This window comes from Dasypus novemcinctus, chromosome 4 (genome assembly GCF_030445035.2).
Source record: "Dasypus novemcinctus isolate mDasNov1 chromosome 4, mDasNov1.1.hap2, whole genome shotgun sequence".
Lineage (NCBI taxonomy): Eukaryota > Metazoa > Chordata > Mammalia > Cingulata > Dasypodidae > Dasypus > Dasypus novemcinctus.
This window is the reverse complement of record NC_080676.1, coordinates 160464953-160492351: the sequence shown is the minus strand read 5'-3', so window position 1 is coordinate 160492351 and position 27399 is coordinate 160464953. Positions and strand designations below refer to the sequence as shown.

The window sequence follows — 27399 nt, the reverse complement described above, 5'->3', positions numbered from 1 at the left end:
CTACCACCCTGGTCACCTACCCCCGTAAACCCACTTATATCCCTTCTTAATGCTACGTTTAACACCCTAAACTCCTCCAATCCCAACCTCACCCAAAACTGCTGGTTATGTTTCTCCTCCGCGTCACCCTACTATGAGGCCATAGCCACTAATGCCCCTTATCAAACCTCCACTAACAGCAATCCCGCCTCCTGTAATTGGAATCGAACGAAAATTGGCCTAACAGTCGGGTTGGTTTCTCAAAGCAGACTTTGTGTCACTAAAATTAAAGGTTCTATTGCCCCATACATGCATACCCTTTGCAATATTACTATCACTCCTCAACCAAATGCAACCTTTCTTATACCTCCCAATAATACCAAATGGCTGTGCTCTTCCACTGGCCTCACTCCATGCCTTAGTGTCCAAACCCTTAACAATACCAAAGAAACCTGCGTGCTTGCCATCATACTCCCCCGCATCTATTTTCACAATGATAACCAATTCTTTGACTCCTGGCAGCGTCACCTTCTACCAACCTACATACAGAAGAGAGAAGTTATCACCGCCATTACAATTGCTTCACTCCTAGGTCTTGCAGGAGTCGGCACTGGAATTGCAGCTCTCACTACACAACAAACTTCTTTTTCCTCTATTAGGCAAGCCGTGGATGAAGATATAACCTGCCTCGAAAGCTCCATTTCCCATTTAGAAAACTCCCTAAACTCATTATCCGAAGTCGTCCTCCAGAATCGTAGAGGCTTAGACCTCCTCTTTCTTAAAGAGGGGGGACTTTGCGCAGCCCTAGGAGAAGAGTGTTGCTTTTATGTTAATCATTCTGGCATTATTAGAGACAATATGGCCCGGGTCAGAGAGGGGTTAGCAAAACGTAAAAAAGAAAGAGAAATCCAGGGAAACTACTCTTGGGGATTTAATGGGATTCTCCCTTACATTCTCCCCATACTAGGCCCACTCATTACCATACTCCTCATACTATCTTTTGGACTCTGAGCCATAAAAAGAATCATTCAGTTGGTTAAGGACCAGATTGACTCCGCTCTCGGCAAGCCTATTCAGGTGCATTACCACCGGCTCCACCTTGCTGATCAAGGAACGCCAACAGATCATCTATATATGGCCCCTTCTGCCTCAAGCTGCTGAGTGCGTGGCAAAGCACCGCAGGAGACGGTTAAAGAATTAACTTGACTGTTCTCTGAGAAGCATGCCTCGTTCTTATAGGGATTCGCTCTGCTCCTGATTGCTTTCCCAACGAGGCGCCGGGCTGGTTAGTCAGTGACGGGCAACTTGGCTAGCCTTTCAGTCAACCTAAGGCAGGGACGTGGCCTTTCACTGCCACGCTTACCCATGACGGGTAAGGCTGATTGCGCGTAGCCTCGACCTAGCAGGCACAGCCCCCCCCCCTCAGTATGCGAGCATCTGGTACGACACTGCTTATATCAAAACCTTCCATCTTTGGCCTGCGTAATCTCGAGAGATTGAGGGCAACCGTAAGACCCAGAAAAACTCTCGGGATGAGGGCGATAGGGGTTGAGGGCAGCCATAAGGCCCAGAAAACCTCCCTCAGCTGAGGGCAACCGTAAGACCCATAAGGCTGAGGACTGCTCCATGAGGCCTCTCCTTGAGCAGTGAAAGGTACCCGCTCCTTAACTTTGAAGGCAATCGATATCAGAGCTGTCTACATCAGGGAAATGAGGCCTCTGCTTCCCTCAGCTAGCTTCCTTTAATAAAACAAAAAGGGAGGAGATGTTGGGGACTATTGGTGAGGGCGTGCGCTGAGATCAGCGATACCAATAGCATGGCCGCCAGAGCGGAGCCCATTTCCTGGTTCTTCTCCCTCCCTGCTCCTTTGTTCTCTGTTCCCGCCACTGTCCAGGCTAACACAGTAATGCGCAGGCGCAAGGCGCAAAATTGAAGTCTGCCCTCCACCCCAGCAACGGCAATAGCCAATCCCTAAACCCTGCCACTTCCCCTAGTAACAGCAATAGCCAATCCCTAACTGCCATCCCTTCCACTACCCCTCCCCTTCCCAAGAGTATAAATGCTTTGTTCTCACAATAAAACTTTGCAGCTTGATCCTCACCCTGTCTCGCTGTCATTCCTCGCATCTCCTGTCTCACCATTCTCCTCCGCGCGACCACGAGCCCCCATTCCCTGCCCCGCTGGCCGGGGCATTAACAGAAAGTAGTTTTTCCTAAACTGTTAAAGTAAAATACCTGTTCATTAACATCATCATGGTAAGGTGCAAAAGTAAAAAGCAAAGTACTAAAATAGTTAAGTTCATTTGATATTCAATATATTACATTGGAAGTGTTTAGAAAGCATATAAAAATAAAAAGAGATAGATTTCAGTGTCATCAAACTCTCTTGTATATTCAAACCAGGCCTTCAGTGCACTGTATGTTCCCTCTCCATTTGAGTTATTGGCTAGGTTGGTCACTGATCCCTAAAACAATGAAAGTACCTACTACATCTCTGATTATGCTCCTGAAGTGGATGGAGCATATGTTGCAGTTTCTGACTACTGCAGTAGCTGGCAATGGCTGGATATGGCCAGATGTACAAAGGATATTGCCTCCAGACTGGCTCTTTTTCATAGTGCTGAAGGGTTCTGTGCATCAGGCCAGTGAAATACTGGGGCCTTAACTTCCTAGTTTCTCTCTAGGGTCATGGTGCTGCAGCATGCTGGCTGTGTGAAGTGCATGCCAAGTGGAACAATGATTACCAGAGGATTTTAAATGGAATTTAAATACCATTGGCATAATGGCCAGCTCCCATGGAGAGATAACATGTGTGGGTTGCAAATCTGGAGCTTAGATCTATTAATTGCAGCTCAAAGAGAAACATATGCATTGATTAGTGCATTAATTAGTATTAAGTGCTATGCCTATATCTCTCCTATTCTACATATATGCTTAATGATTATGATGGTATCTTTTCTATTCTGGATCATATGCAGAGGGATATTGAACATGTTTTAAAAGTCCTGGTAAACTTAATTCATTTTCTAAGTAGATAGGAATGGCTCTCTTCAGTACTATCTTTATTTTGTTTGCTGTATGCTTGTCTTGTTGTTCCCTATACTGTCCTTGTAAGTTTATGTCTAGGGCAATACCTCTCCATAGCTCTCCTAGCTGTCCTAAGCTTAACAACTGCTGTGGGAACTGGGGTTGGCAGTTTATATCCAAACTGAGCCAATGTACCACAATCTCTCCCTAAAGTTAGCCAGCAGCATAAAAGAATTCAAGGAAGAATGCTGATTCTAATTAAATTTATTTCTTCCAGAATCAATGCCTTGTTAGCCATACAGGTATTTCATCCAGCTCCACCCATGGTACCATATTCAACTTCCCCCAACCAGAATAGAGTAGCAAGAGGGTTTTACACCTTGTCAGGTAGTGTCTACTGCCCCAAACCAGCAGGAAGTAATTACAGAAGAATGACCATCGACCTTCAACACCTCCTTAAGAATAAGGGTGTAAACTCTCTGACGGGGGCATTGAGGCAGAATAGTTTAGGGAATGAGAAGACAAATCCGGGACCTGACAGAAAAACATGGCCATGAAACATGTGGCCATGGAACCCACCTGCAACTCACCTGAGGGAAAGACCCCACCACCACCACCAAAAGGCTGCTGGAAAAACCTCACGGGAATGCTCCATTTGGAATGAGACTTTGTCTGGGATCAAGGAAAAGCCCCAGATATTCTCAAGGGGGCTTGTCATCGGCCCCCCCCCCCAGGGGAATTGACAGGTGGAGTAACCAATCAAAACAGCAAACAGATGGGGCCCCTCCCCCAAATATTAACAAGGGGAGGAGTAATTAATGGTTTAAAAACAAGTGCACAGGCAAAAAGAATCCCTTTTCTTTCTTCTGCCTGAACCAGCCTGCAAGTATACCTGGGGACCCATAATCTGTTACTTTCTCCTCTTCTCTCATTTCCTTAATAAACTACTGGCCTTGCTAAACTGTCATGTTCTTACATTCTTTTATGTAACATAGCCAGGAACCTAGAAGAATCCAGTTACACAAGGGCCTAAGAAGGGGCTCTACCAAAAATGTCCTTTGGCAAGGGATGGGTAGGACACTTTTAAGAACAATGGTGTCTGACATTTTTCCCTTCCCCTTCATGGGAAAATTCCCCCCAAAATAATTGCCCATACATAATCTCTCCTTCTGACTATGAGTTTTCCTTAGAGAGCCACCATCACCTTTCATCTGTATTACTACAATAGTTTGCACCCTCTTTTGTCTATTAGTCCCACAGTAACTAAGATGAGGGTTTTATCAAATTAAGTTCATTGATACAATATTCCATATCCATCAAGCATACACTCCTCCTTCCCTCCACCACCCCACTCCCCTGGTAACCTCTAATCTACTTTCTGTCTCTGCTAATTCGTTGTTTCTAGTCTCCTCTTATAAGTGACATCATACAATATTTGTCCTTGTGTGTTTTGCTTATATCACTGAGTATAGCAGTTTGATATTGTTTATGAATTCCAAAAATAGATATTGGATTGTGTTATAAACTGGTCTGTTTTTCTGGGTGTTGTAAATTGCATTAGATTCAGAGGTTTCACTTTTACTTTATTATATCAAGATTAGGGCTTTTAAATGAAAGAAATACCATTGTGGAAGCAGTGACCCATGGATGTTCTGGGATTAGGGAGAGGGGAAAAACAGGTGTAACAGGAGGGGAATTTTTGGGACTTGGGTATCATTCTGAATGACATTACAATGACAGATAAAGGCCAGTATATATCCAGCCATAACCTACAGAGTCAAATGGGAAAGAGTGTAAAATGCAATGTAAACTATAATCCATGCTTGGTGGCAATGCTCCATTATGTGTTTATCAATTGCAATTAATGTACCACATTGATGTAAGATGTTGCTAATGTGAGAAAACGTGGGACGTGTGGGGAGCGAGGCATATGGGAATCCCCTTTATATTCTCTATAACATTTATGTAATCGAAGTATCTTTTTAAAAAATTAAAAAGTGGAAAAAGAAAAAGATTAGTGCTTTTATTTGACCATATCATTAGGGCATGCAGGATTTAGACCCTTCCCCCTTGGTGGGGATAAAACAGAATCTCACAGAGAAGTAAATACATGGAGAAGGAAAACACAGAAACATACACGCAGGAAGAAAGAGTGCTCCGTAGACATAGCCTGGGAAGAGAGATGAGCCTGATAGTCTATAGCTGACCTTCTAGAGAGAACACAGCAGCTAAGCCCAGAAAGAAATGAGCCCAGGGAGGGTGATGAGCCTTATGCCTGCCTACAGGTGAGATCAGAAGATGTTGGAACCACAGAGCCTTAAAAAGAAGGAGGAAGGCTAAACCCTCACAGACATCACCTGCCATCTTGTTGCAACATATGGCTACAGACTTTGGATAAGAAAATACCTCTTATGGTATCTTGAGTTGGACTCTTTAAGGCCTTGTGACTGTAAGCTTCTACCCCACAAAAATATCCTTTATAAAAGTCAACAGAGTACTAGTACTTTCCATCAGCACCCCTTTGGCTGACTAACACAATGAGTACGTTTTCAAGGTTCTTGTATGTTGCAATATGTCTCCAAACTTCATTCTTTCTTATAGCCAAATGCCAATCTACTTTGTGTATGTGCCACATTTTGTTTTTCCATTCATTTGTTGATGAATTCTTGGGTTGTTTCTATCTTTTGGCTATTGTGAATTACTGCTGCTATGAAAATTGATCTATATGTATCTTTGAGAGTGTTTTCACTTTCTTAGGTATATACCTAGAAGTGGAATTGTGGGATCATATGGTAATCCTATATTTAACCTTTTGAGGAGCTACCATATTGCTTTCCACAGCGGCTACACCATTTTACATTCCCATCAACAATGCACTAGAGTACCAGTTTCTCTACATCCTCTCCAACACTTATTTCCCATTTTTGTTAGCAATTGCTGTCTTTGTGGGTGTAAAGTGGTCTCCATGTGGTTTTGATTTGCAGCTCCCTAACAGCTAATAATGTTGAGCATCTTTTCATATGCTTACTGGCCATTTGCATGTCTTCTTTCCAAAATGAGTTTTTAAAGAAGGAAATGAGATTCTTTTACTTTGCTGCATTTAAGCTAGAATGCAGAGCCCACCTGCTTCTCCCACCTCCCATAGCACCACTCTTCCCCTCATTCCCAGCACAGTCGGCCTCCTAATATTTTTCAGAATTCTCCAAGCTCTTTTCTGCCTCATGGTCTTTGGGCTTACTCTGCCCTTTTCCTGAAATATTCCTTCCTCCACTTCCCCTTCTGCTCTTTCAGGATGCAGGTGACCCGAGTGTCCCCACCAAGAAATGCACCTTAACACTAACGCACTCTCTCTTAAATGTAATACCTAAATTAATATGGTTCAGTTAAGGAACTCCTCTACTGGAAAAAAAAAAAAAGTTAACTTGCACATAGAAATCTTTAGCACTCATTTAAACTATTCATAAAGTACATAAAATATATTATATTTAAGCTGACCAAAGTCAGAAAGCCATTTTTTCCAAAGGGAGGGTTTTTCCCCCACAGAACCATTAACCAGCTGCTAGATCTATGTGTTACCATTTGGAGATAGAATTCATGCTGGACCTATATGTTTTAATCCAAGAACTAACAGACAAATGTTATTATGGGAAGAATGCCAATATATGAAAGGTGGCATGTTCATCTGCCTCCATACACCCATTCTCTAAAGTATAGATTTTAAATTAATTCTCCTACAGTGAGAATAAATTTGGTGTCAGTCATGATACATCTTTTTTTAAATGAATCTGGGTATAAACAAACAAGTAAATTAAGAAATAAATGAATCAAACACATTCACATTTGTCTTGTGTCTATGGAGAGTCCTGTATGAGATTTAGGTAAGGAACACAACCAGGCATTGGACATAGTGAAGTTGATGACCTACATTAAAAATTATATTCACCCTGAGCCTCAACAGACTTCAGCTCCTACACTCTGGTTTGTTGGACTTACCCACTCAGCTAACATGGAGTTGAAGAAGGTCAACCACCACACCATGGAGCCAAAGAGTGCCTACAACTGAAAGCAGGAGGATTGCATCCAGCATCCATGTGGAATCTAAGCTCCCTCTTGATATATAGATGTGAAGTGAACACAACCATTCCAAGGTCCACAGGATGGAGGAATAGAATATGGATGAGAGTGGACTTACTGATATTCTATTCATGAACTATTGTGATTAGTAATCAAAGAAAATGTGGCATTGGTGTGAAGAACGTGGCCATGGTGGCTGCTGGATGTGGGGAATGGGAGGAAGAGATGAGATGTGGAGGCATTTTCGGGACTTGGAGTTGTCCTGGGTGATGCTGTAGGGACAGTTACCAGACATTGTATGTCCTCCCATGGCCCACTGGATGGAACGTGGAGAGTGTGTGCTATGATGTGGACCATTGACCATGAGATGCAACGGTGCTCAGAGATGTATTCACCAAATGCAATGAATGTCTCATGATGATGGAGGAGATTGTTGCTATGGGGGGATGAGTGGGGTGAAAGGGGTGGGGGGTATATGAGGACCTAATATTTTTTGAATGTAATATTTAAAAAATAAATAAAGACAAAATAAATAAATAAAATAAAAATTATATTCATGGTATTAGCTTTATTAACATAATTCTGTACTGACCTGACATAATTATACATAAGCAAAAATGAGCCAACACTAGAAAGATAACACCTGATGAAATTTATCTTGTTCTTAATTCTAGATCTTACTTTCTTCCCCTTTATCAGACTCAAAAAGCAAAGTTTGATTCATTTCAAATAGTAATAATTAACAGATAGGCACATATTATTATGAAATTAACATGAGCTTCATGGGAAATTAATTCATAATAATTTCATAAACATTGCCCAGAAACTCTTATTACATATTTAATTAATCCCTTTGTGATTATCAAATGCAATTAAATTTCTTAAGTATTGTAAAATTTACAGGGTAAAAACATAATAAAATATGAAAAGTATAATTTTGGATTAAAATTACTTTTGATGAAAACTTTGCATCATTTCTATGCCTGATTTACCAGAAAAAGGCACTTACTAAAACCACATTAATGATTATCATATATTAAGTAGTCTTGGACACTGATTTTTATCTTCCTCCATTACAGGGTTTCTTAACCTCTTTTGTTCCATGGACCCCTTTGCCAGTCAGGTGAAAACCATGGACCCTTTATTAAGTCCACACTATACTGTGTATTATTTAATAAATATATCACACTCACACAAGCATATCCCCACAAAAATAATGTTCTTTTGAATTTCAGTTCAAGTTCACAGATCCCTTGTTAAGAACCCCTGATCTATCATATTGGGCCCCCAGGGACACTGAAGCTTACCTTTGCACCTGGAGGTGGAGCTAAACCAAGGAACGAGTATATAATATTCTCTTCTTTCGCAGAGAAGAAAGAGTCAAAATCCTTGAAACACAGAAAAAGAATGTTTAAATTCACTGCATACTTATGAGCTAGCATATTTACCTAAATGAATCTTTTTTCATTAGTTTCTAAATTAGGAGCTAACCCAAAGTTTATCCGAGTTTGCTTTGTCAAAGATGACTAGCCCCACAAGTTAATAAATCTAACCATGACCTTTACGTGTTTTTACACACCTTTATTTTGCCTCCACAGTGTAATTTGAATTCACACACACAATTATCATGCTCACACACACGGCTGCATATGCTCAGGAATTGTTGAACAGGACCCACATACACGCAGTAAAAAACTTTTCCAAAGGCATCACATTTTTAGCAGTTTCGCTTGTAATTTGCTCCTGTAGATTTGGGACCTGATGAGCTGGGACTAAGACAACACAGAGTTCTTTACTGTTATTATCAGAGTTCCTAATGCCCAGATGTTTCTCTGATCCAGGAGCCACAACATCACAAAGGACTTACAGGGGGGCCTGTATTGGTGAAGTGGGAAAAGCTGCAAAGTGACCTAAAACCAGGTCAGGACTGGATTGAAATCTCATGCTCAGGGAGGCCCCAGCCCCAGCCCCCAGCCAGGGGCCAGTCCTTCACGGGGCTGGTCCAGCCCTAAACCAGCTCTGCAGGAGGTGGTCGTGAATAGCTCTAAAGAGTTTCATTTTTTATCATTAAAATATTCAGTCTATTCTTCCAGACTATTTTATTATTGCTAATGTTTGTCAACTGGACTATAATGCAGTTTCAACAGTTGTTGGAAAAAAGGCTAACATAATAAGAAGAATTTGTCTAGTCTACCTCCCCATTTCTGAGCAGGACAACACTCAAAGCTACTTCGCTGAGGTATTGCTGCCTGCCTTACTCTTATTGTGTGCTGAGAAGCTTAAAACCAAATGCAGGTCACTGCTACTGGGCTTACAAGAAGATAATGTCTCCATTCCCATGTGTTAATCTCCAAAGCTTTATTATTTTCCTATCTCTTGCCCCAGTCTCTTCAAAGCTTAATTTTTTTAATAGACTTTATTTTTTAGAGCAGATTTAGATTTACAGAAAGCTTGCAGAGGAAGCAGAGTCCCCATATACCCTCACCCCAACTCCACACATGCAGATTCCCCTATTATTATCTTCTCTTAGTGGGGTACATTTGTCACCATTGAGGAGCCAATATAGATTCATTATTATTCATTAAAGTCCAGAGTTTCCCTTAGGGCTCACTCTGTGTTGTTCAGTTCTGTGGGTTTTGACAAATGCATAATGTCATGTATTCAGTTACAGATTCATATAGAATAGTTTCTTGGCCCTAAAAATGCCACATGCTCCACTGATTCATCTCTCCGTCTCCCTGAACCACTGGCAACCTCTGCTTTTTCACTGTCTCTATAAATTTACCTTCTCCAGAATGTCATATGGCTGGAATCATACAGTATACAGCCTTTTCAGACTGGCTTCTTTCACATTAATTATAAGCATTTAAGTTTTATCCATGTCTTTTTATAGCTACTGCTCATTTTCTTTCATTGCTAAATAATACTCTATTGCATAGATGTACCACAGTTTATTTATCCATTCACCTATTAGGAGGAGATATTGGTTGCTTCCAATTTTGAGCAATTATCAATAAAGCTGCTATAAATATTTGTATGCAGGTTTTTGTGTGGATTTCAGTTTTTGGCTTATTTGGGTAAATATCTAGTAGCACAATTGTTGGATCTTGCGGTAAGCCTATGTGTTACTTCATAAGAAGCTACCAAAACTGTCTTCCAAAGTAGCTGTACCATTTTGCATTCCCATTAGCTATGAATTGAGACTTCCTGTTGTACCACAACCTCACCAGCATTTGGAGTTGTCAGAGTTTTGGATTTTAGCCACTGTAAAAGGTGCGTAGTGATGTCTCGTTTTAATTTTCATATGCTTTTTTTTTTTTTTTTTTGTACTGGGGCTGCGGATTGAACCAGGGATCTTATACATGGGAAGCCAGCACTCAACCACTGAGCCACATTGGCTCCCAAGTTGGTTTTTTCATTTGTTTGCACTGGGAACTGAACCTGGGAACTCCCATGTGGGAATCAGATGCTCAACTGCTTGCTTGAGCAACATCCACTCCCACCTATACATTTTTTTAAAGATTGACTTTATTTATTTCTTTCCACTCCCTTGTTGTTTGCACTTGCTGTAGCTGTTCATCTTTCCTTGTTTCTTTTCTTTTAAAGATTTATTTATTTCTCCCACACACATTGTTGTCTGCTCTCCATGTCCATTCGCTGTGTATTCTTCTGTGTCTGCTTGTATTTTCATCAGGCAGCTCCAGGAACTGATCCTGGGACATTCCAAAGTAGGATAGAGGAGATCATTCTCTTGCACCACTTCAGCTCCCTGATCTGCTGCATCTCTTATTATCTCTTCTCTATGTCTCTTTTTGTTGAGTCATCTTGCTGCACCAGTTCTCCATGTGGGCCAGCTCTCTGGTGCAGGGCAGCACTCCATACAGGCCAGCACTCCATGTGCGCCAGCTCACCACACAGGCCAGCTTGCCTTCACCAGGAGGCCCTGAGCATCATACCCTGGACCTCCTATATGGTAGACAGGAGCCCAATTGCTTGAGCCACATCCACTTCCCTCCTTGTTTCTTTGGGAGGCCCTGGGAACTGAAACCAGGACCTCCGATGTGGGAGGGAGGCACCTAATCACTTGACCCACCTCCATTCCCTGCTTTGTGGTGTCTCTCATTATGTTTTTCTTCTTGTGTCTCTTGTTGTACCATCTTGTTGTGTCAGATTGCTGTGCCTACCCATTGTGTCAGCTTGCTGTCTTGCCCGTCTTCTTTAGGAGGAATGGAGAACCTCTGCTCCCTGCTTTGTTGTATCTCTCATTATGGTTTTTTTTTCTTCTTGTGTCTCTCGTAGCATCACCTCATCATGTCAGCCTCTCATGCCAGTTTGCTGTCTTCTTTAGGAGGCACCTGGAACCAAACCATGGACATCCCATATAGTAGGTGCGAGCTCAATTGCTTTAGCCACATCTGCTTCGCCCCCCCCATATGCTTTTTTGACATGTATATATCTTCTTTGGTGCCAGGGATTAATTTTATTCATTTATACTGAATGCAGTTTTGTAATCTTCCTCAAATCTTAGCTGAAGGGAATGTAACATCCTGGGTAAGTACAGGAACTTTGGTATCTATTTTAGTTCCTAGGCTGTTCAAGCAAATATCATGAAATGGGTCAGGTTAAACAATGGGAATTTACTCACTCATGGTTTGAGACTGGGAAAAAGTCCAAATGAACATGTCATCAAGGCAATACTTTCTTCCCAAAGACTGGTATTCTTCTGGGGCTGGTTGCTGGTGATCTTGGTCCTACCTTAGCTTGTCACATGGCAAGGCACAAGGAGGCAGCTCCTGGTCTCTTCCCTTCTCTTGCGGGTTCCACTGATTTCAATTCCTTGCTTCCTGTGGCTTTCTTTCTCTATGTCTGAACTTCATTCTGCTTATAAAGGACTTCAGCAATAGGATTAAGACCCATTTTGGGAAACACACGTGCCTCAACAGATAAAGCATCCACCTACCATATGGGAGGTCCAAGGGTTCGATACCCAGGGGTCCCTGGCTAGTGTGATGGCTGGTCCACACAGTACTGCTGTGCACAAGGAGTGCCGGCCCACGCAGGGATGCGCCCGTGTAAGGGTGCCTCCCACCCAAGGAGTGGCCCCTGCACAAGGAGAGCCACCCCATGTGAAATTGCAGCCCACCCAGGAGTGGCGCCACACACATGGAGAGCTGACGCAGCAAGATGACACGACGAAAAAAGAGACACAGATCCCCAGTACCACCTGATGAGAATACAAGTGGACACAGAAGGATACACAGCAAATGGACACAGAGAGCAGACAACAGCAGGGTGGAGTGTCAGAGAATAAATAAATAAATCTTAAAAAAGAAAAAAAAAAGACTCATTCTAATTGAGATGGGCCACACCTTAACTGAAGTAACTACATCAAAAAGTTTCTTCTTACAGTGGGTTCACACCTACAGGAATAGATTAAGTTTAAGAACATGTTTTTCTGGGGTGCACACAGCTTCAAACCACAATGAGACAGAAATTCTGATTGATTCCCAGAGGACACATTTACTAGGTGTTGTTAAAAGATTATATTTGATAATGCATTCTTAGTAGAAATATAACAAAGTAGGTAAAATGTAATAAAGTAAATTTATGCTATTTCAAAAAAAATTCCATAAATAAAGATCTTATAATTTCTCTACTTGGCCAACTCTAGTAGCTTTCAAGTCAAGAACTGTTTTCTTATAGTTGAGTGGATTCTCTTTTGCTTCAGTTTAAGTCCAAATAGCTTCTTCAGAATTTCAGAGGGCTGAAGAGCAATCTGACATTATCTCTGACTTGATGCTAAAAAGTAGATAAAGAAAATAATGAGGATAAAATGGTTTCACAATTACTAGTTCTGTTATTAATATAGCAAATTAGATGACCTGAAATACCATGTAAAGCCCAATTTTTTTTTTAAAGTATAAATTTATTGCTGAGCTGGCACAAAAGGAAAGACTATCACCAAGTGGGAGCAGGAATCCTAAGAAGAAACACATCCAAGGCCAGCATTCACAGTCAGAGTTTTTGACAAACTCAAGTGTCTTACTTTTCCAGGGCTGCTGTGACAAATACTACACAGTGGGTTGGCTCAAGCAACAGGAATTTTTTGGCTCAGTTTCAAAATCAAGATGCCAGCAAGGTCATGCTCTCTCCAGTCAGTAGTGTTCTGATGATAGCCAACCCCCAGTTCAGGGTCATGGTCTTGGTCTTCTCCTGTGGCTTTCTCTGACTTCTGGATCCTACAACTTCTGGATTCTTCAGGTTTCTGGCTCATATTGACTAACTGTGTCTGAATTTCCTCTTTGTAAGGCTTCAGTAGTACAGATTAAAATCTGGTTCAGTTGGCTACACCATAAATAAAAATAACATCTCCAAATGGTCCTATTTTCAATGGGTTCACACACACAAGTATGTGGATTAATATTAAGAGCATGTCTTTTGTTGGGGTATGTATTAGTCAGGGTTCTCCAGGGAAAGAGAACCAACAGGAGACATTTATAATTAATATTATGAGAATTGGATCACGCAACTATGGGAATGAACAAGTCCAAATTCCATAGTGCAGGTCACAAACTGGGAAATCCAATGAAGGTTTCTGATGAATTCCCTAGGAAAAGCTGGCTGGCTAAAGTACAGGTGGAAATTTGTCCTTCTGACTGCTGAAATCATCAGTTCTCCCTTTAAGGCCTTCACTTGAACGGCTGAGATTTCTCACATTGTTGAATGCAATCTCCATTGTTGATTGTAGATGCAATCAACTTACTAATGATTAAATCCAAGAAACATTTTTACAGAAACAATCATACCACTGCTTGTTTGACCAAATATCTGGACACCATAACCTAGCCAAGTTTGATACAAGTTAACCATCACAGGCCATATGATTCAATCTAGAACACCAAGAGATGTTTAGCTTCTGCTTTGATGTTGCAGAGAGAGGAAAGGAGGAAGTAGATAAAGCCTAGGGGCCTGCTAGAGGAGGGGAGTTTTATCACACATGCAAACACATGCGAACACTCACACGCACACCCTAGCACCCTGGAGGGCTCTACCTTCAATGGAAGGATGAATGAGAGATAAACCTAACATGCAAAATGGAGTAGAAAGGAACCTTGCTTGATTCAACTATTATTTTTTAAGATTTAATTTTTATTTCTCTCCCCTTTCTCCCCCCAACCCCTCCATTTTCTGCTCTCTGTGTCCATTCACTGTGTGTTCTTCTGTGACAGCTTCTATCCTTATCAGTGGCACCAGGAATCTGTGTTTCTTTTTGTTGTGTCATCTTGCTGCATCAGCTCTCCGTGTGTGCGACGCCATTCCTGGGCTGTGCTTTTTTCAAGCTGTGCGGCTCTCCTTACGGGGCGCACTCCTTGTATGTGAGGCTCCCCTACACAGGAGATACCCCTGCGTGGCACAGCACTCCCTGCGCGCATCAGCACTGCACATGGGCCAGCTCCACATGGGTCATAGGAGGCCCTGGGTTTGAACCGTGGACTTCCCATGTGGTAGGTGGATGCCCTATCCGTTGGGCCAAGTCTGCTTTCGGCTTGATTCAACTTTGATGCTGACTAGAGGGGAAACCATTCTTCTCTGAGAATTTGTACACCTAAGCCAGAATTCATGAGGTTTTGTGGTCCAAACTCCTACAATATGTGTGGCCCAGAAAATTTTAAGATGAAACTTTAATTTTAAATGGCTTTGGGTTTATGGAGGCCCCAGGAAACTACAGAAACAAAATCCAGGCCTCAAAAAATAACCACAAATAATGGTTCTAAAAATTAGCAGTTCAGAATCAAAAATCACAAAATAAACAAGTAAAATAAGTGAGAACCAGCAGAAATAGCAGAAAGCAGAATCTGGTATCAGAATCAGATATTGTAATTATCAGGCAGAGACTATAAAATGGCTATATTTTGGAGGGTTTGTTTGGTTTTTTTAGGATGTATCAGAGATTGAACTCAGGACCTCATACATGAGAAGCAGGTGCTCAACCATTGAGCTATACCAGCTCCAAAATGGCTATATTTAATATATTTAAAGAAATGAAGGCAAAGCTTGAAAGCACAAGAAACAAGAGAGGACAATCAAGCAAATTTGGGAAAAGATCAAAAAGAACTTCTAGAAATTTTTTTTTAAAAATCTAATAACTGAAATGTAAAACTCAATATAGGAATTAAAAAGTCAGACACATCTCAAGAGAAAATTAGTGAACTGAAAGATGCAACCAATGAAATTATCCAGAGAGGAGAAAAGAGATGGGAAGTGCGGAAAAAAATATTATATGAAAACAGAATAAGAGGTCTGTGAGAAGTTCTATAAGCTCCAAGAGAAGCTAACAGTGATGAAGGAAAAGCAATACTGAAACATAATGGCTAATAATTTTCTAGAATTGTTGAAAGATATTGATCCTCAAATTCAGGAAGCCCAACAAATAATCCTAAGGTACATAAATAAAAAGAACACTAAACTGATACATATCCTAGAGAAAGATTATTAAAGCAGAGAGAGAGAAAATTCCTCTACAAAAGAACTGCAATTCGATTGACAGTTAATAGCTGATAACAACAGTGGAAGCCAGAGAAAAAGTGGAATAATTTCAATATGTTTAGAAAAAATAAATGTAAATAAAAACTGAAAATATAAATTTTTAAAAGACAACAATTGACAATCTAACTTAAACAAAAACAAATAAAAACAGCTAAGTACTATTTATAACAAACAAACACAAAAGAACACCAAAATACTGAAATTACAGATAAATGGGACCTCATCAAAATTAAAAACTTTTGTGCATCAAAAGACTTCCTCATGAAATCAAAATAGCAACCTAAACAATGGAAGAAAATATTTGGAAATCACATATCCAATAAGGGTTTACTATCCAGAATATATAAAGAAATTCTTCAACTCAATAACAGATAGACAAACAACTCAATTTTAAAATGGGCAAAAGACTTGAATAGCTTTTTCTCCAAAGAAGATATACAAATGGTCAAAAATCACATGAAAAGATGCTAGCCAATAGGAAAATGTAAATCAAAACCACAATGACATACCATTTCACACCTATCAGAATGACTACTAATTTTTTTTAATGGAAAAGAAGTGTTGGAGAGGATGTGAAGAAATAAGAACACTCATTCTTTGTTTAGGGGAACGTAAAATGGTGCAGCCACAGTGGAAGACAGTTTGGTAGTCTTTTAGAAAGTTAAGTATAGAATTGCCAGATGACTCAGCAATCCCACTTCTAGGTATATACCAAGAAGAATTGAAAGCAGGGACTTGAACAGATATTTGCACACTGCTGTTCACAGCAGCATTATTCACAATTACCAAAAGACAGAAGCAACCCAAGTGTCCATCAGCCCATGAATAGATCAAGCAAATGTGGTATATACACACAATGGAATATTATTCAGCCATAAAAAGGAATGAAATCCTGATGCATGAGACAACGTGGTGATGCACCTTGAAGACATGTCACTGAGTCAAAGAAGCCAGGCACAGAAGGAAAAGTATTGTGTGTTATCACTGATATGACAAAATTGGAATAAGCAAATTCATAGAACCAGAAACTAGAATTCAGATTACCAGGGGCCAGGGAAGAGGTAAGGATGGGGAGTTAATTATTAATTGGCACAAAGTTTCTGTTTGGGGTAATGGAAATGTTTCCAGTGTGGATAGTGTTGACCGTAGCACATTGTGAGTGTGGTTGGCATGGAGTAATATATTTGAATGTGGTTTAAAGGGGAAATTTTAGGATATATAATTTTTTTTAAAGCCATGGGGGGAAGAGGACGTGGCTTAAGTGACTGGCTCCCATCTACCATATGGGAGGTCCAGGGTTTGCTTCCCAGGGCCTCCTGATGAAGGCAAGCTGGCCTGCACAATGAGCTGGCCCATGAGGAGTGCTGGCGCACGCAAGAGTGCTGGCCCGTGAGGCAAACTGGCTGGAGCTGAGAGTTGGCACAGCAAGATAATGCAACAAAAAGAGACAAAGAGGAGATGATAAGAGACGCAGCAGAGCAGTGAGCTGAGATGGCCCAAGAGATTGAGCACCTCTCTCCCACTCCACAAGGTCCCAGGATCAGTTCCTGGTGTTGCCTTAAGAGAAGATAAGCAGACACAGAAGAACACATAGCGAATGGACACAGAGAGCAGACAATGGGGGGCGGGGGGAGGTGGTGATAAATTTTTAAATCTTAAAAAAAAAAAAAGCCATGGGGAACAGATGTGGCTCAAGTGGGTAAGCACCCATCTCCCACATGGGAGGTCCCAAGTTCAGTTGCTGGCTTCTCACATACGAGGTCCAGGGTTTAATCCCCAGTCTGTAGTAGCTTAAAAACAAAACAAAACACCATGACTGTACAATACAAACAGTGAAGCCTAATGTAAACTATGGACTGCAGTTAAAAGTATAATTATAATATTGCTTCATCAATTGTAACAAAGTACCACTCTAATGCAAAGTGTTAATAGTAGGTAAAACTGAGTGTGTGAGAGGGATATATGGGAACTCTGTTTTTTGCATGATTTTTCTGTAAACCTAAAACCTCTCTGATAATTTTTTTAATCAAATGAAAATGGTCAATCTCAATCTAGGTTGGTGGAAATGTAAATTGGTGCATTAAAGGGCCATTTCCTAATCTCTGCATCAATTTTCACTCAGCACATCTTCTAGAAATTTATCATATATATATACACTCATGCTTTGATAAAAGATGTGCCTATATAAAGATGTTTCCTGCAGCACTGTTTGGAATGGCCAAAGACTGAAGACAACTAAAATGGGAGACACAGTGCAACATTGTACAGCCATTAACAGAATGAGCGTGTGCAAAGAGCAAAGTACACTCTCATTTTTCATGTGGTATACAACTGTAAATGGCCATAGAAAATACCTGTAAGGGCAAACAAGAAACTGACAACAGTGGTTGCCTCATGCCAGGACCGGCTACATAATTCATGAAGCCCAGTACAAAACGAAATTGCGAGTCTCTTATTTAAAATTACAAAGAATTTCAAGTCAGGGTCAGCAGAGCATTAAACCAAATGGTTTCAACAATTTCAGCTATCTGAAAACTAAGAGGGGAAAAAGCGATTTATGGTGAAATGAGCCACCAAGTGTATAAAATAAAATTTCTGTTGTTACAAAATGTCCAATTTTTAAAACTTTTTAGATAAATTTATCTTATATATATATATAAGAGTTTGCTTCTGAAAACAGTCCTTTTTAACAGTGAAAACTAAGCATGTGTACTTGCAGTGCCTGTGTGTGCACATGCATGGTTGATTAGAACTCCTAACTAAACGCTTATTTCTTTGAACATATGACCTTAATTCTTCCAAACCAAAATAAAGACCTTCAAATACTCCAAGAACTTCTGACCCCATCACCTTATTGTTACCACCATTTTCTAAATCTTAAATATGGATTATTTACAATGGATCTGCCATCCAGGCATTAGAAGGTAGTAATGGATGATAAACTGAAAATTGTGAACAATTTAAAGCACTGTCTCAAAATCAATCTGCTTTAAACAATTTCTGATAGGGAAACGGATTTGGCCCAGTGGTTAGGGCGTCCGTCTACCACATGGGAGGCCCACGGTTCAAACCCCGGGCCTCCTTGACCTGTGTGGAGCTGGCCATGCGCAGTGCTGATGCACGCAAGGAGTGTCGTGCCACGCAGGAGTGTCCCCCGCGTAGGGGAGCCCCACGCGCAAGGAGTGCGCCCCGTAAGGAGAGCCGCCCAGTGAGAAAGAAAGTGCAGCCTGCCCAGGAATGGCGCCGCCCACACTTCCCGTGCCGCTGACGACAACAGAAGCGGACAAAGAAACAAGATGCAGCAAATAGACACAGAGAACAGACAACAGGGGGAGGGGGGGCAATTAAATAAATAAAATAAATCTTTAAAAAAAAAAACAACAATTTCTGATAAATACACGAGCAGAAAATCTTCCAATGCAAATACTCACCCCACAATACTGTTCTTCATTGAAGATCTGGGGAGGCAAAGGAATCCCATTTTGAGGTTTTTTCTCCCCAGGTACATTCTCTCTCATCCACTTCCTATTATCTTCATCTCCAGCAATGTCTAATTCCTTAAAGTCAATTTTATTCGCTTCCAAAAATCCCACTACCTCTTGCTGTTTCTTCCTAATCTGGTCAAGAATAGAGAAAAATAATTAGTATGCTGTTTTTGAAAGTTCTCTTGTTTACAGTTACATAAATTAAAACTTTCTTCAGCTATACCATACATTACAAATAATTCTGGTAAGTATTTAAACAAATGAAACAATAAAAGCATACCTCTTCCTTATTAAAGGTCAACAGAGTGATTATTCGAATTCTGGTTTTAATCTCATCTGTGTTTAAATCATGGGATAATCAGCCTAACACAAATAGAGATGCTCTCATCATCACCTTTCATTTGAAGTTTTCAAAATCCTTTTAACTGTCTGCTAAACTTTAATCATCAACAAGTACATAAGGGGAAGCGGACTTGGCCCAGTGGTTAGGGCGTCCACCTACCACATGGGAGGTCCACGGTTCAAACCCCGGGCCTCCTTGACCCATGTTGAGCTGGCCCATGCGCAGAGCTGATGTGCGCAAGGAGTGCCCTGCCACGCAGGGGTGTCCCCGCGTAAGGGGAGCCCCACGCACAAGTAGTGCACCCTGTAAGGAGAGCCGCCCAGTACGAAAGAAAGTGCAGCCTGCCCAGGAATGGCGCCACACATGCAAAGAGTTGATGCAGCAAGATGATGTAACAAAAAGAAACACAGATTCCCATGCTGCTGACAACAACAGAAATGAACAAAAAGAAGAACACCAGCAAATGGACACAGAGAACAGACAACTGGGGAGGCAGGGCGGGGGGGGAAATAAAAATAAATCTTTAAAAAAAAATAATAAAAACAAGTACATAAGGAATTGTAAGGAAGAGATGATTGAGAGAAAATGAAGAAGAAAAGAAAAAAAAGCAATTTACTACAAAACTCAGATACCAAGTATTCTTACAATAAAATATACTTCAAAGTTATGGAAATAGAAGCATGAGTCACACTGAACCCAAAGTAACCTTAAAAATAATTATAGGAGAAAGTGGCCACGGTAGTTGCTGAGGGCAGGGAGAGGGAAGAAGAGGTATGATGTGGGGGTATTTTTGGGACTTGGAGTTGTCCTAAATGATATTGCAGGGACAGATGCTGGACATGATATATCCTGCCATAACCCACTGAATGTACTGCGGGAAGAGTGTAAACTACAATGTAAACTATTATCCACATAGTGCAGCAGTGCTCCAAAATGTATTCGCCAAATGCAATGAATGTGCCACAATGATGAAAGAGGTCATTGATGTGGGAGGAGTGGGGGGGGGGTATACAGGAACCGCTTAGATTTTTTGATGTAACATTTTTTGTGATCTCTGTATCTTCAAAAAAATACAATTAAAAAAATGATGGGGTGGGGGTGGGGTATATGGGAACCTGTTATGTTTTTTAATGTAACGTTTTGTGTGATGTACTAACTTTTTTTAAAAAGATAATTTAAAAATTTAATTTAATTTAAAAATAAATAAATACAGGAAACCACAAAGCCCACCTGGAAATTATTGGGAGTAGAAGAGCAGACACAGGCTAGAAGAGCCAGTGGCTATTTCTCCCAGCACATGAAAAAGTAAGGCAGGACAGTGAGCTTTATCTCCCACGGGTTCTCGCCTCCCAGCTGACACCCCACGTCTGTCCTGAACTGAGCAGGCACCAGCCACAGATAAGAGGGGAAGGCGCAGGGCTGCGGAGCGCCTTGCCTCTACCTCCTTCCCGCGTAAGGGCAGGATCTACCTGTCGCCATTTCTTCTTGTGGCCAGCTGTAAAGCTTAGAACTCCTTCCCTATAATAATTTCACACAAGTTTCTCTTCAGTCCAAGAATTTACTCCAGGTAATACATGATGCCACATTTTACAAACACGGGTAAACCAGTTCACAGCACACTCTTGCAGACCCCATTTTAAGAACCCCTGCAAGAGAAGTCCAGAAAGAGCAGTCAATCGAATACAATAAACAGCTGTTTATTGACTCTATCCTCTGCACAAGACATTGTGCCAAGCCCTTCCCATTAAGAGACTCACAGACTGATGTGGCTGAAGAAAGTAAAGTCCTAAAAATGTACAATCTAGAGAATATGCTAAAGGATAAAGAAGCAACAAAATCGTGGTTATAGTTTTAAGTAAGATTAAAAATTTTAAATACGTCTTGTCTTTGATATTAAAAAATCTACCTTAAATTTTTAAGTCTTCTGAATCGAATATTGTCTCATAATTCAAACAAGCCATTAAAACAGTTTTATCAAGGGTACAAGGGCCCCTCCTCATTTTCAAGTAACTTGCTTATGAGCAGGTCTAAACTGTGAGGATTCCAGATAAATGCTGGGAAAAGTCCATGCCTTTCCCAAACCTAATGCCTAGATTCAACACTGCTTTGGGTTAAACGCAATTCCTTTCTTTGAAATCTACATTTTTAAAAAAAACAAAACTATTTTATTCATTTTTGCCAAGATCAATACCTATCAATGACTCCTATATAAGGTGTTTCTTAACATAAGGAAATTAAGACACATATGAATGCTTAAGCCCTGGAATCAAATCACCACCAACAATAAAAATAAAATTATTTATTTATGGCAGTTATGCATTTGATGTTTTTGTTTGCATTTGTACCATCAAATGCATTATATAAATAAGTTAAAGGCTGCTGTTTGCTACAAGCCCATACTTGTAAACAGTAAGGCTCGGGAATGAATGTCAAACAAAAAGGTAGAACAACAGAATTTTGCCGAAGCTTCTGGCGGAAGGACTCCCCCTGAACCTGCTAGGGGTCTCCTGGCCAGGAGCCCCCCTGGGGGCCACCAGTTTCTCCTCTGCTCACAGGAACCGCCCAGCCCCAGCAGAAGCTCTTCCACAGAAACCGCTCTCCACATTCCACGGCCTTGTGGTTTAAATTTTGACTATCACAAAATCCCATCAGACCTGATGACAGGTTGTTGGACAAGAGTGTTATTTTAATTGATTCGTTTTCCATAAATCCTTTCCAGCCTGTCATAACCATCTGTGGCATGTTATGAACTCTTCATTCCTGTAGGTATTTTCAGAGATAAATTTATTGTCTCAGAGACTGGAGGTTTCTTCAGCTTTTAATATTCAGCAGACACCATTATTTGTTCTGTCCAAAGTACTTCACAAATCCCCTCTCAGCCCTCCTCAAACTTCCCGAGCTCCCAGTAACCCAACAGCAGACATCATTTCCGTTTCTATTTAGCCATGCCCCAGCAGTTAGGTGAGATGGAAATAAAGATTTTATTCTATTCTCCTATTTCTGAATAGGTGGAAAACGTTTCCAAAAAGCCTGTCTTTTTGGAAAGGGCAAAGAGAGGGAGAAAACTGGAGCGGAAGTTCATATTCACTGTGCTCCACACAAGGCCAGCTGGGACTGTCAGATGCTCCAGGGTGCGTTAAATGCTCCCTCCCCTACCCCCAAAAAGAAGGAAAATTAGTTTTTCACTTTTATGGTGTTATTTTTTGACCTCTGTTCTCTCCTCTCAGTGATTAAAACTGGGTCAGCGGGAAGCAGATGCGGCTCAAGCAGTTGGGTTCCACATACCATATAGGAGGTCCGGGGTCAATGCCCGGGGCCTCCTGGTGAAGCCAAGCTGGCCCACATGGCGAGCCGGTCCACGCAGAGTGCTGGCCCACATGCAGGGCCGGCCTGCGCATAGTACTGCCCATGTAATAGTGCTGCCCGCACAGGAGTACTGGCCCACAAGGAAAGCTGGTGCAGCAAGATGACACAACGAAAAGAGACACAGAGGAGAGACAATAAGAGATGCAGCAGACCAGGGAGCTGAGGTGGCACAAGAGAATGATCGCCTCTCTCCCACTCCAGAAGGTCCCAGGATCAGTTCCCGGAGCCACCTAATGAGAATACAGGCAGACACAGAAGAATAGCAAATGGACACAGAAAGCAGACAATGGAGGGAAGGGGGAGAAATAAATAAATTTAAATAAATAAATACATATTTTTTAAAAGCTGGGCCAGGTGGGGTGTGGCTCAAGTGCTTGAGCGCCTGTTTCCCGCATGGGAGGTCCCAGTTTGGTCCTGTGCTTTCTAAAAAAAATACAAAACAAAACAAGAAAACAAAAGAAAAAAACCAACTCAGGGGAGCTGGAGGGAGGGGGACAGGGGGCTCAGTGGTTGAGATCCGGCTTCCCACATACAAGGTACACGATTTCAATCCAGAAAAAAAGGAAAAAAAAGCTGGGCCAATCACCTGGCTCATCAGGGTGGTAGAGCCCTGGGGTTCTGGGGCTGGGGGCTGCAGAGACAGAAGAGAGATCAAGGGGCATGGCCCTCACTTGGCTGGCACTGTCCCCGCTGCTCGCACCCCCAGGTCCTCACTCGATTTAGGGTGGGCCCCTATTCCCTGCAGCTCCTCCCCCCACACCCCTCCACCGGTCTCTCTCCCCTGCTTCCCCACCCCATGTGGGATCCCTCGCCCTGCCCACCCCCAGGGGTCCCTCTCTCTCTCCTGCTTCTCCCCACCCCCAGTGAGGTCTCTCTGCTGTCGTCCAGATGGCACTCCTCCCCACTGTCAGGGGGGACTCTGCGAGGAGCCCTGCTGGGCCCTCACTCGCCCACGTGGGCACCTGAGCGGACCGCACAGGGACAAAGTGCCAGCTGCCAGTGGCTTTCTGCCCTCTGTGGCCTCAGAGGGAGGGCTGCGGCTGCCCCCACAGCCACCTACTGCTCCCGCCCCTTCTGCGCCCCAGGGGTGCTGTGTACCGGACCCTGGGCGTCTGCGCCAGCATCTAGAACCTTCGGGGCCTCCGCCGAGGCTCCTCTTCACAAGCACCCCATTACTCATGCCCATCAGAAAGGTTTGCTCCCCGCCCTGAAATCCCGCGGATGCCGGGCGGCGCTGTACCTGCGGGACTGGCCCGGCAGCGCGGCCCTCTCCTTATCGTCCTGGACAGGTAGGGGCCTTTGGGGTCGAGGCCCGGTACTGTGGGAAAAGCCCCCAGGACTTGAGGCGGAGACCCCGGGCCCTGCCCCAGCTCTGCAGGCTGCTCTCTGAACAGGGGCTGTCGCCTTCGGGCACCTCCTCTGCCAGCCCCCTCCCAGGGTTCTGGGGAGAACTGCCCCGTTTGGGAAGCGACCCTGGCAGGCATCCAGCACACCTCCTCTCCTTTAATCCTCCTAGAGCCCTGCGGGGATTCTCCTCACCATCTTAAAATAACAAAAGTGAGGGTCCGATGAACTGATTTTCCAAGGTGGACACCGGCTCAGTGCAATCCAAGAGCCAGGCTTTCCCGGCTGTCCTGAGCCCTTCAGTCAGGGAAGGAGAAAGCATGCTAAAAGGCGGGGGGCGCGCAGGAGGGGCTGACCCCCACGCCCTGGCTCCCTGCTCCCCGCACCCGGCAGGGGCACCTCAGGGAGAGAGGGGCTCATACAAGGTCTCCTTCCTTGCCTCCCGTCCAGGGTCTCTGAATCAAGCCCCTTCTGGAAGTGGGAAACCATGCGACAGCTCTTCAGAGTCAGTCGCTAAAATAGGGACAAACTACAGAGCTGCATGTTTTTAATTCTTCATAACGAGACCACAGTTTGCTTTTCCCTTTTTTCATTTATTTCAAATCACCCAACAGAAGTCATAAGGCCCTCACTGACCAGGTATCTATGGGGCAAGAATCCACTTTTAAAGCCTACAGGCTGAAGGAATAAGCAGGCTGGCCCACCCACCAGACGCCCAGCAGGCGCAGAAGAAGTTGCCCTGGGGTTCTCCTACAAAGACGCTCTGGGGAGAAATTACTCTACGGTGAAAATCATTACCCCTGACTCCTCACGGGTAATCAGTTCTCATTCTTTAGGATAAGATAGGAATTCTTCCATTTATGTGGTTTTGGATAACTCTTCTGAAACATAATCATCATACACTAAGATATACTAATAACTAATCATTATAATAAGTATTAATAACTATAATAGTAACTAACCTTAAATATTATAATTATAACAACTATACTATTAACTAATTAACATTAACTAGCTAATGGTTATAATATTAATTAGCTAATAATTATAATATTAACTATAATTGTAATTTTACTGAGCATCAGTTAAGCAAGCAACACTGTGGAGGGCATGCACACATGTCATTTCCATTCCTAACCTCATTTTGCAGAGAAGGAAACTGAGGCTTAGCAAGGTGAAATACCTTTCCCAAAGTCTCACAATGATAAATGGCACCAAAACATTACATTGGGGAACCAGAATGAACTTGATTTTTCCAAGATCCTGGAATGAACTGCACCCCTCTCGAGCTTCCAAGGGTAACAACATCGTGTTCCCAAACTAGGAGTGTTTCGATGCAACTGGACTAACTTCAAGAACGCAGATGATCAAAAAGAAATCCAGACATCAGACATGCATTCATCATCTTCTGAAGAATATGTAGGGCCACTCAGACCAGGTTCACAGAATATATAGAGGACTGGCAGGTAAACAGTAAAGTTTTTAGCCACAGTCAACAACATAGAAAAGCCACTTTCCTTTTAAAATAATCTATTTTTTTAATCTATCAAAAAATGTGCTGATTGTAGATGGACAAAGCATTTCTGAGGTCATCAATAGCTATAAAAGACTTGCAACATTTTATGTTTAGAATTTCTACCCATTTTCCCTGTTAATTCATTCCAGCGAGCAATACAACTGCTCATCAGTCATGCTCAGAAGGGACTGCCAAGCAAGCTATTTTCTCCTGCTTTCTTCCCACCCTCTCTGGAAACCTCCTGAAAGCTCAGGGCTGCGGGGCTGGCAAGCAGCTGTGGTGTTCATCGCTTGCTGAGTGACCACTGAAATCTGACCGCACCCTGAGGCAGTCCAGGAACTAGACATAAAAGGAAACAGCCTCCTTGCTGGTCTCCCTGTCGGGAGATTAATACGCCTGTTTTCTCGCCACAGCCGTCCTAACTTCAGCTAAAAGGCCAGTCTAAAATGTCAGTCCCCAACAGGCTTTCCAAGTTCGAAGCCTGGATCACTTCCAAGGAGAAATGAGTCATTCTGTTACCCCTGTTTCTTAAGAAAGGTCCCTATTGTCCCTATTGTCCAGGTGAAGGCTGGAAGTGGAGAGAGGAATGGATAATTCAGAGCCTGGTCTCGAGGAAATCAGGTAAAGTGATGTTATGGAGGTGGATTCCAGAAACTATTTTTGGTCTGTTTGAATTCCTGGAGGGTTTTAAACTGCGGCCTTAAAGATGTTTGTTATTGTCGCTGTGACATCATTTTCCTCAAATAATAGTATTGCGCATGCTAACTTGACTCGTTCGGTAGATTACATTGCATATCTAAAGAAGTAAACCCAGGAATCATTTTAGCAGCCCCGTTCATTATGCGCTGCCCCAAATACTATTGTAAAAGTGTCCTTTATTTGCAACTTTATTCTAACTCTTGCAGAACGAATGGCAGAAACAATCCAAAAATATATATATTTTTTTAAGGCCGTGATTCTATACTGTACGAGACACAAATGGCACGTTAAAAATGCCCGTGCCGAGCACGCCCCCTTCCTCGAGTCCCCTTTCACATCCAGCTCCTAGACCGCACATTCCCCGCCGCTTCTGCGCCCTCCGAACCCACGCGCAAAGCGAAGGGCCAGCGAGCCGGCGACGGAGCCACCGCCCCTGCCACGCTCTTGGGAAGGAAACCGCAGGCCGCCGGGGGTCCCGGCCCGCGCCTCCCGCTTCCGACCTTGAGTTGTTCACAAAACAGGACAGAAAGCAAGCCCCCCAATTCCACCACCTACCGCTATGGACCCGGAAGAGGTGGCCACAAAGACTTTGATAACCATTTTGGTAATCGGAGAGAGGGCGCCCCCCAACACACCCCCGGTAGGGAACGCGTCGCTAGACACCTCCGGGCGGCGGCGCGGGCGCGCAGGGCCAGGTCCCGGCTGGCGGCGCCCCCCCCCCCCCTCCGCGCAGCCCGGCCTCCCCAAGGCGCCGCGGGGGCATCTTGGGCTCCCCCTCCATTGGCCCCGGAATATTGGGGGATCTGGAAGGAAAATCCTTGATTGGTCGATAAAAGCAGCCACCGGCCTCTCCCTTATCACTTAAACGACCCAACAACAGTCCCTAAAAGGCGAGGCTGCGCTGCGCGCCAATCAGAGGCCTGGGAGGCGGGGAGGCGCTCGGGCGCTGGAAAGGGCAGAACCGCGGGAAGCGGCCGGGTGGCTGCGGGCGCCGCTCTCTAAAGAGCAGCGTCGTTATTT

At 42.9% G+C, this 27399-nt stretch overlaps 1 protein-coding gene across 1 annotated transcript in view; it reads right to left on the bottom strand.

Moving 5' to 3' along the window:
- The window catches only part of SH3BGR (SH3 domain binding glutamate rich protein), a 94999-nt gene extending 67808 nt beyond the window's left edge, over positions 1-27191 (bottom strand). The window contains exons 1-3 of the mRNA XM_004446610.5: positions 26935-27191; positions 19058-19243; positions 8387-8467 (exon numbers count right to left, since the gene is read on the bottom strand). Of these exons, the coding sequence (XP_004446667.3) occupies positions 8387-8467; positions 19058-19243; positions 26935-26979 (312 nt within the window). The 5' untranslated portion in view covers positions 26980-27191. The remainder of the gene's footprint in view (positions 1-8386; positions 8468-19057; positions 19244-26934) is intronic.
- Between the last annotated feature and the right edge of the window lie 208 nt (positions 27192-27399).